The 18,646-nt window shown below is 40.0% G+C and overlaps 1 protein-coding gene and 1 pseudogene across 3 annotated transcripts; both read left to right on the forward strand.

Moving 5' to 3' along the window:
• Positions 1-654: 654 nt before the first annotated feature.
• Positions 655-17,078, forward strand: relb (RELB proto-oncogene, NF-kB subunit). Of its 3 annotated transcripts, none has more exons than XM_088346239.1 (11): positions 655-961; positions 1,152-1,172; positions 2,264-2,436; positions 7,607-7,921; positions 7,998-8,164; positions 9,155-9,246; positions 9,316-9,447; positions 10,446-10,550; positions 10,620-10,835; positions 13,468-13,530; positions 14,612-17,078. In XM_088346239.1, the coding sequence occupies exons 1-11, from the start codon at positions 922-924 to the stop codon at positions 15,001-15,003; spliced, it is 1,716 nt and encodes a 571-aa protein (XP_088202365.1). In that variant the 5' UTR covers positions 655-921; the 3' UTR covers positions 15,004-17,078. The 3 variants fall into 3 exon arrangements, with proteins under 3 accessions (XP_088202365.1, XP_088202366.1, XP_088202368.1); XM_088346240.1 differs by having other exon boundaries at positions 658-961; positions 2,220-2,436; XM_088346242.1 differs by lacking the exons at positions 655-961; positions 1,152-1,172; positions 2,264-2,436 and adding an exon at positions 5,065-5,220.
• Positions 6,253-6,377, forward strand: LOC148357969 (U2 spliceosomal RNA; annotated as a pseudogene).
• Positions 17,079-18,646: the final 1,568 nt, after the last annotated feature.

Below are 18,646 nucleotides of genomic sequence, written 5' to 3' on the forward strand. Positions count from 1 at the left end.
GGAGTTTAAAAATAATAATAATGTTGCCCTTCCAATCGGACTGTTCAAGTTAGTTTTGTTCGTAGTTTCTAAAGTAATGCCCGCATTTTCTATGGCGTGTTTTACTTGAACTGTCAATCTCCTGCCGGTGCTTTTTTTAATGAACCATGTCCCTTTTATGTAAGTTGGTTGTAAGTTATTACCCCCAAATTTAAATAATGGTTGTAGTGATTCCCCCAAATCGACACATTAGATAACGAGAAAAACGGTTGTGTTTTTTTTTTTTTTTAAATCCTCACAAAAATAACTTTCAACCATCTCTGGTGTCTGGATGACTATTTAAATGTCCTCTGTAAAATTACTTAAATATACTTCAGTAAAAAGCTCAAGTCAATTGTTTCAAATGCAAAACTTCAAAACAAAAGTACTTTGTTATTCCTTTAGCAAGCTAATTGCCGTCCTGATTAACAACAGCAGTGTCAACAGGCGCAGGGTGATGACGTCATTTGAAGAAAGTTGTCGAAAATGTCAGTTTTTAAGCAAAATTTAAAGGTTATGTTGACAAAATAATGTTTTAACCTTTTTGTTATTCTGTGTTCTCGATCCCTTTGGAAATATTTGCTTGGTTTGATCGTTTACCGCATGGCAGCGTTGTTAGAGCGACTGGACTTTTTTTTCGCCGCGGAGGCCGTCGAATAGTTGGACCGTGAGCCAAATGACGTTTGGGGATTTCCAGGCTAGCCGACAGCCAATCGGCGGCCAGCTGCTACGGAAGCGCCGAAAGTGCTGCAAACTTTCTGCTCCATCTCTTTGTCGCGGTCGGTCATCGTCTTTTTGCCCACTTTAAATGGCTTCGGAGGCGTTAACAGACAACCCCAAACCCTGCAGAGGAGGTTTACTTTTTATCTTTTAGAAGTAAAACGACATATTGCGTTTGTTTTCATGTCGCTTGGAGACATGGACGTTTTCCATTGTACTCCTGGTAAGTTTAGCCGTTTGTGTACATTTGTGTGTCAGAGTGGGAGTTCATGGCAAGGGATGACGTCGTGGCCAAATAATGACCCCCCCCCAATACCCGACTCCATACAGCTACTTTTAACTACATTACCATTAATATCATTCTTGTTGTTTATTCTCTTCACCGGTGGTTTACTTTCTGTTTTCCCCCGCAGAGAGAGGACTATCCGACTTTGGTGAGTAGATGACGTCATCGTTTCTGAATTAGACCTAAAGGTAGTGTGGCATGCCACATCACGTGACTTATGCCGAGAATAAATACCGATACCCATAAATTGAGTCTCTAAATAAGTAAACGTGCTTAAAACAGCATCTACACTTCACTCCAGCTTCTTTCAAACCATACAGTTATACGGTTATTATGACACATGACTCATGTATAAAAACATCATGACAGAAATTTGCTTCAAATAGTTTCCAGTTATTATTGTTTTTGTGTTGTTTTTATGGTATGGAGAAGAAGATAATTTAATAGAATAGTCTTTGTCATCGATACAGTGAGATTAAACGCGACATGTGATAAAATACTTTAAAGAAAAATAACACAAAATAAATTTAAAGAATACCGGTATATAGGCAATGTTTACACGGTAGTGCTCATAGATATCCCTTAATTGTAAGTACATCAGAAAATTGGCAACGACATCAGTAGCAATAGTGTGTAAAACAATGGATGTATTGCAACGTCTAGGGTAGATTGTGGAGAAAAAAAAGGGACCTGTAGCATCTGCTGAAGGGAGCAGGTCAAATAGGTGGTGGCTGGGGTGAGAGGAGCCCTTACTAACGATGTCATCTTGCTCCAGTAACACGATTCAGCAATGTCCTCCTCACTGGGTAGAGAGCAGTCTGTGATTTTATGGTTTGTTTTACTACTGTATATTTTATTCTCAAATTTGTATCCGTCTGTAATCTGTAACTGTTGGTTTGTAGTTTGGCATTGCAAGCGTTTAGGGAAAAATACAGTTTTGTCAAAAAAAAAGAAATGTCTTAACAATGGCAAATCGAGTAAAAGATTTACAATGATAAAAATGATCTCCACGCATTATACCATACTTGGAAAAAAAAAATAACTTCGAAATTATTTTCTGATATTAAGCGGACTTTTTAAAGAGCAACCGTTGAGAAAAAATGTTAAAATAATTGGCAAAATTGACTGCCAAAAGAGCAAGAAAAAAAACATTTTGGAAACACCTTTCTTCTTACTTGAGATTTTGCACTGTTAGGGCATCCATTTTCCTACACATCTCCTCACAAGTGACTCTCTCAGACCTGATCCAGGAGATCATCACGGAGGACCACCCAGGAGTATCCCTCCCCAGACCGCAACTCCCTCCCATCGAGCTGCGTAGCCACAACCACAAAACACACCGGCTTTGCTCCTCAGCCGCCTCCTCCCCGCTGTGTCAGCCGTTGCTTGTGTCGAGAGGTGCCGCGTGCCAGGTAAGCATCGCGGTTAGCATCGACTGCATAGTTGGCATGGGGTGATCAAAGCTTGGCTTCCTTCTCTTAAATCCATGATGGATGTTGTAAATAAGTGAATCAAAATGTGCTTTTGAGCTGCTTGGCACAAAGACTATGCATTGATGCAGAATTTTAGCAAAGGTGCGGCTGAGTTGCTACGGAGAAGAAAAGTTATTTTTATCAAAGTCCGGAGAAGAATTCTGTGATTGTGGCTGTTCTGGTTTTGGTGAGGCCATTTTGGTTTTGTTTGAGATTCTTTTTATCACATCACATAAAATGCACGTTGTTTTATGGCTTTGATTAGAACTGTGTTCCTGATGCTCCATGCTTGGAGTGAAACAAGCATGTGCAAAGTAGAATTAGGGCTGCAAGGTGGGGTGTGTACCCATATACATTAGGTGGTGCGAGAGCTTCTGCCCCTTTTAAACAAATGGATTTTAAAAAATAATAATTATTACACAGTTTAATGAGGTCAATATTGACGGACAGTTGTGCTATTAAATTTGGTTGTATCTTTTTCCCCAAAAATATTTTAACATTTACGAGGAAAGGCGCACTTTCCCCGAAAAGTATCTCAGCACGAGTTTGCACACAAATGGCTGGAACAGAAGTTTACTTTTTGAAATTTTGTTGTTGTCGTTCATAAAACACTTTACTCCAAGATTTTTTTTTTCCTTCCAGGAGGATGGAAAAAGCACTATGATTCCCTCAAAAATAAGTATTAGAGATGTTATTTTTATATACAAAAGCATAGATGAATTTAAAATGGAGAAATCAACTAAAAATACTAAATAGATTAGTAAATACAATTATTAAATGATTCTTTAGTAAATCATTTTTTTCTTTTACACAATGGCGGCGATTCAATAAATCGGTTGGGTTCAAGTAGTTTGACTATTTAGTGATTAATTGGATGAACTCGGAATGTTTTCATTTCCATCCCTGTATGCTAAATATGAAATTATTTCAAATGAATGTGGTAAAAAACAAAAAACAATTCCAATTTAGGTTATTGTTTGGCTCTGTGTGTGGCAGAAAATGTGCAAAAAAGTTAAATATTTTATATAAAATAGAAGTATGTTGCTGAGGTTGGGCTACGACTGGCTGGCAACCAGTCCAGGGTGTCTCCTGCCCACTGCTAGACAACAGCTGGGATGGGCTTCAGTACCCCCGCGACCCTACTGAGGATAAGTGGTGCAGATAATGAATGGATGTTTCTGGAATAAAAAATGTAACAACATAATTTTACACTATGGGATATCAAATATTTTGTAAAATAAATATATTAGAATATAAATAAAAACACATAAATAAAAATATAAATCATGATGATGATTAGAATAATGACAGAGTTGTGTAGACTATGATATACGAAAACCTGTGAAATAACCCATTTCTGCCCCCCTTCTACCCATTTAAAAAATGTGTTCTGCCGCTCGCAGCAATAAATGACCGGGGATAATGTATTGCACCCCCACAAGTGCTGTTCATTTTAGGCGTAAAGAAAGAAAGAAAAGACACCTTGTGTGACGCAAATTTGCTCTCTTTGCTCTTGCTCTCAACAATAGTCGACTCAGGATAGTGGATTGCAGCTAAAAGTGCCTTCTGCTGGTGCACACTTGAAGAAATATGGGATTGGGGATAATGGTTTGCGGAAGCACAGATGCTTTTCATTTTTGGCGGAAAGAACGTAAAAAAGAGCAGCTACACGTGGTAAAATTATTTTCTATCGTCCCCTGCTCTCAACAATATTTGACTGGGAGTAATGGATCACAGCTAAAACATTACAGTTCATATCAGGTGGGTCATGAATTTACGCTTCAGTTACTCGCAACAGGACAAAAAATGTGCTTCGCTGGCCTTTGCGTTCAGTAAAAGTCAACTGGGAATAATGAATCGCGCCCAGCACTGTGCATTTCAATTTAGGCAGGCCAGATCGGCATGCCTCCTGACAAAAGTGCCTTTTGCTGGTCATTTCAGCTGCAATATGAGATTGGGGATCACAGCCGTGTAAGTGTAGTTTATCTTAGGTGGAAATATTGTCAAAAAAATTACTGGCAGGCCCGCCCAAAAGGTGCTCTGACAGCACCCACTCACAGTAATATGTGATCGGGGAATGGATCACATAATGCTTTTCAACCCGTGATGCACTGAGGCTGCAAAGCACAAAGTAGCGAGGGATTGCAATAGTTCATATTACTTACATCGAATATTCCAAACATTTTCAAAAAAGTTAAGGGTGTTAAAATGCGACTCAAATGTTGTCTGAAGGCCACACAATTAAATGTTTGTTCTTAACTATTAGTATTTTGTTCACACCTTAAAAGTATTTTCATTTCATAGTGATGATTATTTTTGATGTTGGGAGAAATCATGTGACTTCTTTTGGCACAAAGCAAGTCAGGCAGGTCGGTTTTGTCAAAATGACGTCACGGCAATGAGGTTCTTGTTCGAAACTGGACACCCTACTTTCGTTTCAACCTTCTTTTCTGGTTGAGCCCTCCCGCCGGGTTCAGAGGTCACATTCCTGGCCAGAAGACACTCCTCCATTGATCTGCTCAGTGAGCCCACTTCCTACTTCCTCTCAACTGCTGCCACTCGGCACTTTTTTGTTGTCTGGTTCAAGCTAAAGCGGTCCGGCACAATGCACGGGTTAAGACTTTTTTTTTCTCTCTAAGATGGCACATTAACAGACGCGGTCTGTTTTTTCCTTGGTCAGGCTGGGTTTTTTTTTCAGACTGTTGCTTCTCTTGTTCCTCAGAGGTCAGTGCTTTTGGATGTTTTCTGGATGATGTCATATTAGGTGGACTGGTCGGTGGCTCGGTTGTTTTCACATGTGTTGATATTGTCTGGAGGGGAGAGGGGGGCTTGAAAGTTTGCCTGCTTTTGAGCATGATTTTAAGCTCTTTATGCTTACCAATTTCAACAATTATAATAGAGAAATATTGACATGAGGTGCTCATCGAGCTCACGTTGAGGCTTGGGTAGAAATGAAAGTTGTAACTTCATCTTCTCAATTATTTTGTTGTCTGGACACACAAAAACACCTAATGTAAACATATTGGAAGTTAAAACCTATCATCAAATGAATCTATGTTTAGAATTGACTAATTGTTGAGATTCCTTCTCTACCTTTATCTGCAGAATTTACCCTTCTCAACAATGGCTATTTTATTTTCTCTTGGATGAACAAATATTCTTGCCTTCCTGTGAAAAAGAATTATCTATTTTTTATTATTATTTTTTTTTACTTGTTCCAAATGGAATCTTAACAATGTAAAAAATGCAGAAAAGCAAAAAAAAAGATGTGTTTTTTCTCATGATATCGCCAATATGTATTGAGCTAAAGTCAGGACCTAAAATCATGGTACTATTGTACTTATTTTATATTTGTAAAATTCATAAATATTTGTCAGGTTGCACATATGGGTGGTTTTATATTTTCAATTTTTTGTTTATTTTTTGACTAAGTTAAGTCATGTTTATTTGTATAGCCCTTAATCACAAAGAGTCTCGAAGGGCTGCACAGATCGCAGACTATTGCCGACTACAGACTATTTTTACACCATCCCCTGATTAACTATTGAGCTAACTGTTACATTATTGAACATTATAGAATATATAAATTTTGTTTATAATTTAATTACAGTATTTGATTTAACAAGCTCAGTTTAGAGTTCAACCTTTAACCTTGTCTAACTTATTCTAGCATCTTAACTAAGCCAGCGACTACATTGTCACGACTGTATATTTCTTTGATATTGTAGTTAAAACTAATAGAGAAGTATCTGTTCTATCGCTTCTCTGCCTTTTGGCTAAGATCAAGTGTTTTTGTAATGGGGAGATGGAATAGGAGCTTGCTCCGTCCACTCCACGCATCGGCCCGGTATTGCAGTACCTCCGCGAACGGTGCATTCGCACTTATCGCTTCTTGGCCTTTTGGCTAGGACCTTGGCTTAGCCTCTTGGCTAGGATCAAGTTTCTCGGCCTGTTGGCTGTGAGGTGTATCATGATTTGACTCATAATGGATAATGGACAATGGAAAATGGACAATGACAAAAAAAAAATTTGAAATGAAAACATTATTTTAATTCATTGATTAAACACAGATTCACTTTGCGGTCTGATTAAAGGGACATTGTGTATTGTTTAGCTCCTCCAAGTGGTAGAAAAAACAACTTCTTTCTGATATAGATATAAAACGGTGAAGTCCCCATAAAAAATGTTTTAAAAATAAAAAGCTGATTTAGTGATTTAATCCATCCATCCATTATCTTCAACGCTCATGGTCGCAAGGGTCGCAAGGATGCTGGAGCCCATCCCCAGCTTTCTTCAGGCGTTGGTCAGGGAACACCTTGAACTAGTTGCCAGCCAGTTGCACAGCACACAGACAACTCACTCGGTCATTCGTATTGTATTGTATTCATTTATTCAGCCAGTATAAACCATAAACATGATATATACAAGAAATAATTTGACACGCAAACTCTCAATAATGATAATGTAATAGATGTAAAAGAATAAAAAGAATGGAGTAAAAAGATATTGTAGTGTATAATACAAGGTATTCACACCTAGTGACAATTTGGACCAGCCAATCAACCTGACATGCATGTTTTTGGAATGTGGGAGTAAACTAGTGTACCCGGGGGAACTCACGCAAACACGGGGATAACATGCAAACTCCGCACAGGATGTAGCTGGATTTGAACCCATGACCTCAGAACTGTGCCGCGGGCGAGCTAACCACTCATCTACCGTGCCACCAATATTTTATTCATTCAACACAAAAATGTATTACAAAATTCAATTAAAAAACTATTACATCCTAATGCGAAACACATTCCAATCCGGAAGATATCCAAACAATAAACTGATTAAAACGAAGTTGGCGATTAATTGGATGTCGATTCAGTGATCAACTTTGGCACCTCTATGCAAAATGAAGTGGATTCCATAATTTTTTTGTCAATGAATCAGATAATATAAAAAGTTTTGAGTTCAACCCCTGTATTCTAAAACTAAACATAGTTTTCAAATTGCAATTTGCATTAATGAATTATGAAAAAATAGTTGGTGGTTAATCAATGTGTTAATTAATCACAATCACTGACCTTGAAGTCCAACACACCTTTTTCTTTTCTTTTAGTCAAGCTGCAGCTTCAGCTCTCCCCTGCAGCAGCTTCACCCACCCCAAGAAATGTCTCAACGCCCTTCGGCTCCCTCCTCTCGCCGTGGCCGTGCCCCCCCATGCTCACTCACCTCCAAAACCCCCGCCTCCTCCACCAAGGTCCGCTCCGGAGGAGAGATTCTGGAGCTCCATCTGGACAAGCCCAAACTGGCGGTGGTGGAGCAGCCCAAAGAACGTGGTATGAGGTTCCGCTACGAGTGCGAGGGACGCTCGGCCGGTAGCATTCTGGGGGTGTCCGGGAGCGAGAGTAACAAGACACAGCCTGCAATTGAGGTAGAGGATATGGCAAGAGAGAGGGTATATTAGATATGTTTTAGTTACCCAATTCTTCTGTAATACTCCATTCCAGATTCAAGGTTCTATTAAAGGCTTGAAGAAGGTGACTGTCACTGTTTCCCTGGTTACCAAAGACCCCCCACACCGGCCTCACCCCCACTGTCTGGTGGGAAAAGACTGTCCAACTGGGTCGGGTATCTGCGTGGTCACCTTGAATCCTCACAACAACAGATGCCACAGGTCTTTCTATCTCAGTCTCTCTTCGATTGTCATCTCATCCGTGTTTTTTTCACAGTGTCACTTGTAGTCTTCTACACTTTTTATCATAACTTCGTACGCTTTGCTATGTGCAAGGCGCGGCTGCTCAGTGCAAAAAAAAAAAAAAACCCTACACCAACACCATGGATCGCACTTTGCCATTGATGGCTCCCTAGTTTTGTCAAATTGCATTTGCGCTTTATTATAGATTAAAAAATTAAAAGAGACGTTGCCTAGGGAAATAACCCTATGATTTGACAAGCACTGTTTTAAAGGGATATTGTATATTACTTAACACTTTTTAGTGGTTAAAAAAAATCTTCATTGTATAAAGAAAAAAACTATTGATTTTGAATGAAAAGCAAAAATCCATGAACTATCATAGTACTTGTAGTTTGAGAGATTGGTATTTATTTCACATTACACGGGGCTCACTTATTAGGAGCTGACATTGTCCGCCATTCCAAGACATTGTGAAAAGCTAGGCAAAAAAAAGGAAAAGAAAAATGGTGCGTTTTTTTCACCTTGAGGGTCAGTAGTTTGTATTCTTCATTAAGCTTTGTAGCACTTATTTTCTGTTGCACTACACAATACAGGAACATCTGGGGGTTGAATAAAATACAGTCTCTTTAAGTCAGGACTAACCTTTTCTTGTACTGATTAGCACAAATGGCCAAAAGTTGGATATGCATTTGTAAAAAAAGAACTTACGTTAAGAATACATTGCTACTTTGTTAGTACTGTTTTTACCAGGTCATATTCATTACAAATAGGGTTACAATAAGCTCAGTCAACATACTTTCAGTAAGAAATGGAATTTCTGAGAAAATCACCATAAGCTATTGGCTGAACTATTTTGAGAAATAGTCCGTGAGCTACTCTGGTGTCTTGGCGAGCTACCTGGTGCTTGCTAGAACCTCGTTGGGGATCCCTGCTTCATACACTCATTCTAGATTTTCTGTGCTCGTCTAGCTTCGCCAACCTGGGCATCCAGTGTGTGAGGAGGAAAGAACTCGAAGTCTCACTGCAAAAAAGAAGAAGTCAGAACATTGACCCTTTTCTAAGTAGGCTGATCACGTCATTTCTTCTGCGTGTGGAAAAGTGGATTGATGGTGATGGTCCATGTTTCCTAGCGGGTCACTCGAAGGGAATCGAGGACATGGACATGAACGCCGTTCGTCTGTGCTTCCAGTGTGAGCTGGAGTGGGAGAACGGCGCCAACGACAGTCTCAGCCCGGTTTTGTCCAATCCCATCTATGACAAGAGTAGGCAATACACACACACTCAAACATAACAAATATGACCAAAATAGCAATATATTTTGTTCTTATTGGTTATGAAAGACAACAGCAACTACTCTGTATTGTTGTTTATTGCCATAAATCATTTTAAAGGTTGAAAATTAATTTAAACTAATTGATTAAGTCATCCTTAACTTTTTGTTAATTATTTTTTTACTGTTAACATCTTTAGTGGTAGGAGGTGGGAGGAGATTACCATGGAGACGGGGTTATTAACACATAGCGTGAAACAGAATTGTCCCGGTGGTGTACTTGTTTTAAGATAAGCTTTAAAATGGATATTTTTTATCAACGCATTTTGTAGCTGTTTTTTTTTTTGTAGTTTTTCTTCCACCAGCAGTCGTTTTTACAGGTTGAACAGCCAATCGATTAGTGGTTAATTAATCCCCAACTAGTACAACTGATCAATTATTTAGTAACTAATTAATTGTCAAAGTAATTCGCAATAGTTATATTGTCCTTTTTTCACAAGTCTTTTTTTTAGACGTTGAACAACTAATCCATTACTTTCATAATCGATTGTTATTTAATCAACACATTTTTAGTTGTTTGAGGTGTTATCATTTTCAGAGATTAAACAACTAATCTTCATTGCTAGTCTTGTTATTTTTTTATTAGTAATCATATTAAGGTAAAAAATATATATACAGTATTGAGAAATCAGATTGTCAACATAATCGCCAACTATTTTTGCAGTTCTCGTTCATCATTTTTCAACACCTAATCGGTTCATTAACAATCTTTGATTACCATAGTAATTGGCAACTAGTTTTGAGTTGTTTTATCACCACGGTTCATTATAAAGAGTTTAACAAGTTCTCTATTAATCCACGACTAATTGATTAGCAACGTTATCATCAAGTAACTCTCCAGGCTGTTTGTAAAGTTATGAACGCACACAAACAAATCCCAATGCAAGACGAACAAGCGCCGATAATTGCATTTTCGTCTCTCCCCGTCAGAAGCGACCACCACATCCCAGTTAAAAATCAATAAGCTGAACCAGTACAGCGGCGCCTGCACCGGCAAGACGGAGATCTACATGCTGTGCGACAAAGTGCAGAAAGGTGCGCCGCCTCAGCCGGCTGTAAGAAAAACAAAAAATCTGTCGCTAACACGACGTCACCCCAACGCAGACGACATCGAGATCATCTTCCGGCGCGGCTCTTGGAAGGCGAACGGCGAGTTTGCCCAGACAGATGTCCACCGGCAGATCGCCATTGTCTTCAAGACGCCGCCTTACCAGGACCAGGACATTGGCGAGGATGTGGACGTCAGCGTCACCCTCAGACGCCTCTCCGACCAGATGGAAAGCGAACCTGTCACTTTCACTTACCTGCCATATAATCCGGGTCAGAACTCCCTTGTCCTTCACATAACCTAAATAGAAAAAGTATTTACTGATTCCAACTTGATTTTTCTTCAAACCATTTACCTGCAAAACAAATGAAATTTTTAGCATATTTTGAATATAGAAAAAATAGATGATCAAAATTATCTCATCTCATCTCATTGGCCGTACCGCTTATCCTCATTAGGGTCGCGGAGGGGCTGCAGCCCATCCCAGCCATCTCCAGGCAGTGGGCAGGGGACACCCTGAACTCATTCGCTCATTCACACCTAGGGACAATTTGGACCGGCCAATTCACCTGAAATGCATGTTTTTGGAATGTGGGAGGAACCGGAGTGCCTGGAGGAAACCCACGCAAGCACGGGGAGAACATACAAACTCCGCACAGGAAGTCTGGAGCTGGATATGAACCCACGACAGGTTCCCATGACATGAACTGTGCCACACACAAGCGCTAACCACTGCGCCGCCGTGCTGCTGATCAAAATTATCTGTATTAAACAACACATTCTGCACAGAGTTGATAAAAGTGCTTGCAAGCCTTGAAAAGTGCTTAAATTTAGGATGAAGTGCTTCTAAAAGCTTGAAATAGTCACCATGCTTCACAACAAGTCTACTTAAAAATCCGTCCGACTGCATTCTGATGGCTGCGCTTTGCAATTTCATTTCCTCCCTCGGAATTAAAGGCAGCTGGTATTAGTTTGTGTCACCTTGTCCTATGAAGCATCATCGCCCCCTATGGGTCATGCCCAAGAGGACATGTGCATGCCACACCTAAACAGGGGGCTATGAAATTTCTATTCGTGCATGGATTACCAGTCAATTATGGACATTTATTTTGGGCCTTGCAATACTTAAGGTAGTGTTTCCCAGTGATCATGGACTGCATTGGGAAGGACTTCCTGCAACTGAAAATGTAAGCAACATATTACCATTATTTTTACCCAACAGCCATATGGGGAGAAATTTATATATTTACACACATATTGTTAAAATCACAAATGAAAATCGCAAATATCCAGTTTTCGTGGATCTGCAAAATACATGATTTACACTGGAATTATTCACATTATGTCCAATATGGAATTGGACATAATTGATCATGTGTAAAGCCCCACGCACACCTAGCGCCAACCGTGTGAGGAATTTGGCGTCTTTCGCTGCAGAATACCAAATGCGACGTTCCTCCACATACCTTAAGCGCCGCGGTTTTCTTTCCTGTTTGCATCACGTATTTCTGGAAAATGTCACCATCCAAAATAGCCATTACCATTTAATTATATAGCGATTACAATACAGCATTCACTAAAGGGCCGAAAGAAAAGGTGAATGAAGGCTGCGTCGCAAAAAATGTGAGACAGTGCTGGTGTCAATAGCGGATGCCGCGTCAACCGACTTGCGTGAAATGTCCCTCTTCGTGCAAATGTCACTAAAACAACTTTGTAGCTCATTTTTGGGGAATGTAATAGGCCTGGGGACGGATGGGCACCACCTGACTGTACTTGCCCAAGACACACCACAGGAAATACCCCACCCGCTTTATTTTCTCTTGTTCCAAAAACATGCATTTCAGGTGAATTGGCCGGTCCTTATTGTCCCTAGGTGTGAATGAGCGAGTGAGTTGTCTGTCCCCATGTGCCCTGCGATTGGCTGGCAACCAGTTCAGGGTGTCCACTGCCCGATGATTGCTGGGATGGGCCCCAGCACCCCCGCGACCCTACTGAGGAGAAGCGGTGTAGCTGATGAGATGAGAGATGAGATGTTTTTCAGTGATAACGTGTTCGGACAAAAATGTAAAGCTTATTCTGGCATTTCAGTTCATAATTTATTTGTTGTTGCAGTCAATACTTTGAATTGACATTCTGTCGTTTTTCTGTAGTCTTTCAGAGATTCTGAGTTGCTTGAATTTAAAGTTGCTTAGTATAAAAGGGTTCATAGTATAAATGAGTTAAAAGTTCACTGTAGAGTAAAAAAAGCTATTAATATGTAGTGGTAAACTACTTGTATTATTAATTCATTCTATGCATAATGTTACATTATTAGTAGGAATATAACGATGAAAGGGACCCACCCTAACCTGTCTTTTTTACTTTTATTTTTATTCCTTTGTTTCCTTTTTTCATTGGCTTTTTAGCTCTTTTTTTCTTATATGACTTTTTTCTCATTTTCTTCTTTGTTTCTTTTTTAATTTCTGTCTTTTTTTTGCCCTATTTTCCTTTTTTTAAGCAGTACTGTGCATAATGTTGCTGTACATAATAATTGGTTATATGTAGATTAAAGCCACAAAACCAACTTGAAGATCTGTTAGGAGCCTAAAGAGCCTGCTCTTTTCAGTGATCCGAGCCCAAAAATTTGGTCCTCTAGAAGAGTCGGAATTCCTATCTCTACAAACGGACCATTCGCTTCCTCGAGGATTCAACTCTGTTCAAATTCATTGCAGTGTTTTGTATTTAGAATGCATGTGTCAAGTCTCGGTTTTCCTGCTACCCCGCACACTTGAAGAAATTGGTGACCAAGCGCCAAAATGGTCAAACTGTTTTGTCAACCTATGAGGCACAAAACGGTGGAAGATTACAGTAATTGGATTTCCGCAGCACGTTTTTCAACCATTTTTGACATTTTTTCTCTTGCAGATCCGTACGAAGTGAAGCGTAAGAGAAAAATCAAATCAGACATGAACTTCCAAGAGAAAATTGGTAAGAGATGTTATTGCTAATCTTTTGGAATCCGTGGGTGCATTTAATCCATTCATTTATACAGTGTTAATATAAGTTCAGTATTGGCATCTATTCGTTTTCAATAGAGAAAATAATTACCGTTAATTTCGGACTACAAGCCGCTACTATTTTCCTACATTTTAAACACTGCGGTATCCCCAGCGCCTAGTAGCTGGCTTAGAACTATAGAAATACCTCTACTTACGAATTGAATTCGTTCTGGGGGTGGTTTTGTCACATCAAACATTTGTGAGTAGAGATGCCTTTTGAATGTAAACACGCTAATCTGTTCCTAGCCCTCCAAAAGTATGATATGGTTTTGAATAAATCATAAGAGTATCAGAAAATCTAAAAATTAAATTGGCACACAATATTCATAAACCGAGAGGCATATGATGTAAAAAAACAAAGAGTGACGGAAATAATAAAAATATTAATTTACCGTTTAACTTTAACTGGGGATACGAAGAGCATGCCGGGTAGAACTCTGGGAGCGGCGAATGGCAGCGCGTACTGTAATGTATTTTTGACTTTGCATCCTGAAACGCCTCTGTAACTAGAGGCCATATTTTCCCATTAAGGTACTTTCTAACCTGAAACTTACTGGAATGAATACAATTTAGAAGTCTGTACAATCACAACAGCTTGTACACATGCTAAACCATGCGACTGTTCTTAAGCCCTCCCGTCCCATGACATGTAGATGACAAAGTGATAGAAATATCTAGTTTTGCTACAACATTAAAAAACTCATCTTTACAGGCTGTCGTGATTGTTGGAGCTTCTGAATTATAGTCATTAAAGTACATCGAGATTTGGTTTGAGATTACTTTTTGTCACGCTCCTGCGTATATATGTAAATGCCAAGTTAATTCATATTGACTATCTGATTGAGATTGACATTTGCACACACAGTCTGCAAATGTGTGTCTTAAACACGGTACTCAATCAGACAGCAGGCTAAATAGGAAACAGAGTTGACGTCTATTGCTGTCAATGGCACAGAACGTGTTCAGTTCAGCACTTGCTGCAAACCAATCATCTCATATCCTCTCAACAGTCGAGTGTTCGGCAGCACCGGAGCATCCCTTCCACTTGCCGCACTCCACAATGTCGCCGTGCTCCACCCAGCCGGACTCCGTTCCCCTGGGGGAGATGTGCTACGCCGAGCTCCCGGACACTAACATGGACAGTGAGGAGCTGGCTCTCCTCAGCCAGCTGATGGAGCTGCCTGCCTTCATGGACATGTTTCCCGAGCCAGTTGGCATCCCGAACGTGAGGCCCTTCATCGGCGCCGACCCGGGCCACAACTTCAACGCCTACACGCAGGACTTCTCCCATTACGCCGACGTGCAGTTCAACATGCTGGTCAACGGCAACTGGGACACGCAGACAGAAACGCCGGCCAGTCCGTCCGACGCCGTGCAGGTGAAGATCGAAGACGAACTATGAAAAAGTGCACCAGAAACGGCGATTTGAAGGGACAGTTCACACTTGATTTGTCTTCAAGGAAGAAAAATGTTACAACGCCGTTTTCAGATACAGTAGACCCCCGGGATATGACGACAATCAGCTCTGAGGTAAGTAAAATTGTCGTGTAGTGAGGGATAAAAACTTAAGTTAATAGGTTAGCACCTTCGTTACCACAAATAAAAGCTTACTATATACTATTTTGTTATATTTAGGTATTTACATATAATATATTTGAGTAGGATTAAACAACATAGTTAATAAATATAAATGTGAAGGAAAAATCAAATACATCTTTGGTGGGATTAGACTTGAGCTGGTCGATTCAAGGGGGAGGAAATGCCAAGGGCAAATTAATAAAACTGATTTGAAAATGCTTACTAGCGAGGATTGTCATGCCCCCGGAATGAGGGTCGGTAAACATCAATTCTGGAGCCGCATGTGGCTCTTTGCCACCTCTTGGTGGCTCCATGGCGATTTTTCAAAAATGTTCTACAATGGATAATATATGTTTTCTGTAGAAAAACAAACATTTTTTTCAATGAATGAATTTATACATATATATAATAAGTGTGTTTTACCTTCCTTGTAAGGCTTATATAAGGCTCTTTAATTTTTGCCGCTACAAACATAACTTTTTTAGGGTCTAATATGGCTCTTTAAACATTTTTGGTTGCCAATCCCTACCCTAGAAGATGTCCTTGTTTTACTTATTTATTTATCACAAGCTTCGTTTCCACAGTTATGTTTTTGGTTGTCCCTTTAGCATCACTGCAAGCCTTGGGACCCAAAAGGTTAAATACATTATTGTATTGCCAACTCACAAAGTCTTTACGAAGCACACAGGATATCGAACTGAATGGAGAAAGGCTTTGTGGGAGGTAGTTCGGCCGGTAGCATAACAGCATTTTCACGATGCCGTTACGTAAACCAATAGCAGATAATCATTTTAAATGACGTCAACCAATAGCAGGGTGTCATCTTAGAGCTGTAACTCACACAGTCATATGCCTGAACACCACAAAGTTTAAATTTTGTAGTTTTTTGGTCACAACTAAATCATTTGTTGTTGACGTCATCGATTGGGAAAAATTTATAAAGTAAGTGGCCGGGGAAAACATCTTATTCCACATTGTAAAGTCAAAACATCCTAGGGCAGGGTCGTTGTAACCAGGGGTCTACTGTATTGCTAATTCTGGGCATTTTCATGACATTTTGCACCATATTCATTTTATTTTTAGGTTCCTATGTGAATATAATAATTAATAGTGCCTTGGCAACAAACCAAAACGGACTTACAACGTTTACCTTTATATGAAGTAACAGTATACAAGGTGAAAGGAAGAGTGGCACTTTTAGTAAAGCCTTACTTCTACAGGAAATAGTGTAGAAGTGTAAAAAACAAAAATAGCATTTACAGTTTTCACGTTCATATATTTTTATAAAGTCGTATTTTACAACGGGAAAGAAACAAAGTAGGCAACAGTTTTTCCAGATAATACACTTTTCCAAATCCTGATTGTAAATGACTACAGTTAGCTTTTACTTTTTCAGAACGGTTTCCTAAATCCTAATGGGATTTGATTAGCTTAAAACGTCTCATTCCTGGACTGTATAATCACTTAATGTATTCAATCAAAAGTTGACACTATGAAAACAGCACAAGTTGAGTTAATTAAAAAAAACAACATGCTAATTATTCCTGAAGTCCTTGCTGGTCATAGCTTCAGTGAAAAGGAAGGTCAGTGTTGCCTTTTGTGTGTATTCCATTAATTGTATGCTTAATGTGCAGTTTTAGACTGAACAATTGTGAAGTGAGGTTTTCCTTGCCCTCATGTAGGTTTTAGATCAATTGGTGTAACAAGTCTGTAGTTTGCAATAGTCTGCGATTTGTGCAGCCCTTTGAGACTCTCTGTGATTAAGGCTATATAGATAAACATGGCTTGACAAGTGTTTGTTATTGTCATCATTGATTAATGGGAGATTTTCAACTTTCTGCTCTTTTAAGCGGAAGCCAACACACATATTTCCTAATAAATGTTGTATGAACCCCTGTATCTCCAAACTAGTTTTATTTTCTTCATGGTTTTGCCATTTTGAGACTTGCTGACGAATGGCGATGACGTCACAATTCACCAGCCCCTAAACTTTAAGATGTCTTTAATGCCGTGAGTCTATCAGCGAGTACAATCACCAGACGCATTGAAGAAATCGGGGGTGATGTATATGCCCAGCTGCAGCAGAAGACAAAAGAATTTGAATTTTTTTTTCATTAGCACTGGATGAGAGCACAGACGTGCAGGACACCGTGCAGCTGCTCATTTTTATTCGTGGAGTTTGAGATGTGCGAGGAGCTGGCAGCACTCCAAAGTCTGAAAGGGACTACGACGGGGGAGGATATTTTCGGCAAAGTGTACCAATCAAACCATGGAAGAGTTGGACCTGGACTGGTCAAAGCTGGCCAGCATGACAACCTATGGGGCTCCTAGTATGGTGGGCATGTCTCGGGGTCTAATAGGATGCATGAACCGGGAGATGAAAGAATGGGGTCTCACCGCCCCGCTACAAGTCCACTGCCTAATTCACCAGCAAGCACTGTGCTGCAAACTGTTGACATGGGATTCTGTCATGAAGGTTGTGGTGTCATGCATAAACTTCATTAGAGCAAATGGACTTAAACACAGGCAGTTCCACGAATTCCTGTCTGAACTGGAATCTGAGCACGGAGATGTCCTGTACTACACAGAGGTCCGATGGTTGAGCCGGGGCTGAGTTTTGAGGCGTTTTTACGAGCTGCTACCTGAATATTTCTTCATTCACAAAACAAAACGGTGCCAGAGCTGACAGACCCAGAATGGAAATGGCATCTCGCATTTTTAACCGACATGACAGAAATGCTGAACAGCTTTAACTTGCAACTACAAGGCCAGGGGAAACTCATTTGCGACATGCATTCCACATAAAAGCATTTGAGGTGAAACTAGAGCTGCTTTTGGGACAAGTGAAAAAGCACAGCTTCATCCATCTCCCTGCTACACAAAACCTCTCTGCAGAGAACCCAGCGGTCTCGTTTCCAGCTGAAAAGTGTGTGGAAGCATTGGAAATGCTGAAGGCGGAGTTTGGTGTGCGATTCTGCGAACTACATGTTTATGCAAAAGAAATCTGCCTTTTCCAGAACCCATTTGTTGCCGACATTGATGAAGCCCAGCCTTCTTATCGGTTTGAGTTGGCCGAGTTACAGAACTGTGATGTTCTGATAGACGGATTCAAGCCCAACTGTCTCATTGACTTCTATGCCGCCCTCCCAAACGACAGGTTCCCTAACATCAGAAAACACGCAATGAAGATGTCAACACTTTTTGGCAGCACGTATATCTGCGAGCAAACCTTTTGACGCATGAAACTGCTGAAAACTACAATGAGATCAAGATTGACAGATGAACATCTGCATCAGTGTCTGAGACTGGCAGTGACTGGAATGGAACCTGACATTCAACTTCTCACCAGCCAGATGCAGGCCCACAGTTCACACTGATGAACATACAAAGGTAAGCTCACTTTTCTGACTTGAACGAGTCATTCTGAGTACAAACAAATATAATCATAATAAAATCTACTGGGATAA

The sequence above is a fragment of the Urocampus carinirostris genome, chromosome 10 (genome assembly GCF_059441175.1).
Source record: "Urocampus carinirostris isolate Australia breed hairy pipefish chromosome 10, RoL_Ucar_1.0, whole genome shotgun sequence".
NCBI lineage: Eukaryota > Metazoa > Chordata > Actinopteri > Syngnathiformes > Syngnathidae > Urocampus > Urocampus carinirostris.

Bases quoted from the DNA above. Each gene is read 5' to 3' on its own strand.
- relb (XM_088346239.1), top strand. From the start codon at position 922: ATGTCGCTTGGAGACATGGACGTTTTCCATTGTACTCCTG. The intron at 1,173-2,263 runs GTGAGTAGATGA...TGACTCTCTCAG, and splicing joins GAGAGGACTATCCGACTTTG to ACCTGATCCAGGAGATCATC. The intron at 10,551-10,619 runs GTGCGCCGCCTC...ACCCCAACGCAG, and splicing joins GTGCGACAAAGTGCAGAAAG to ACGACATCGAGATCATCTTC.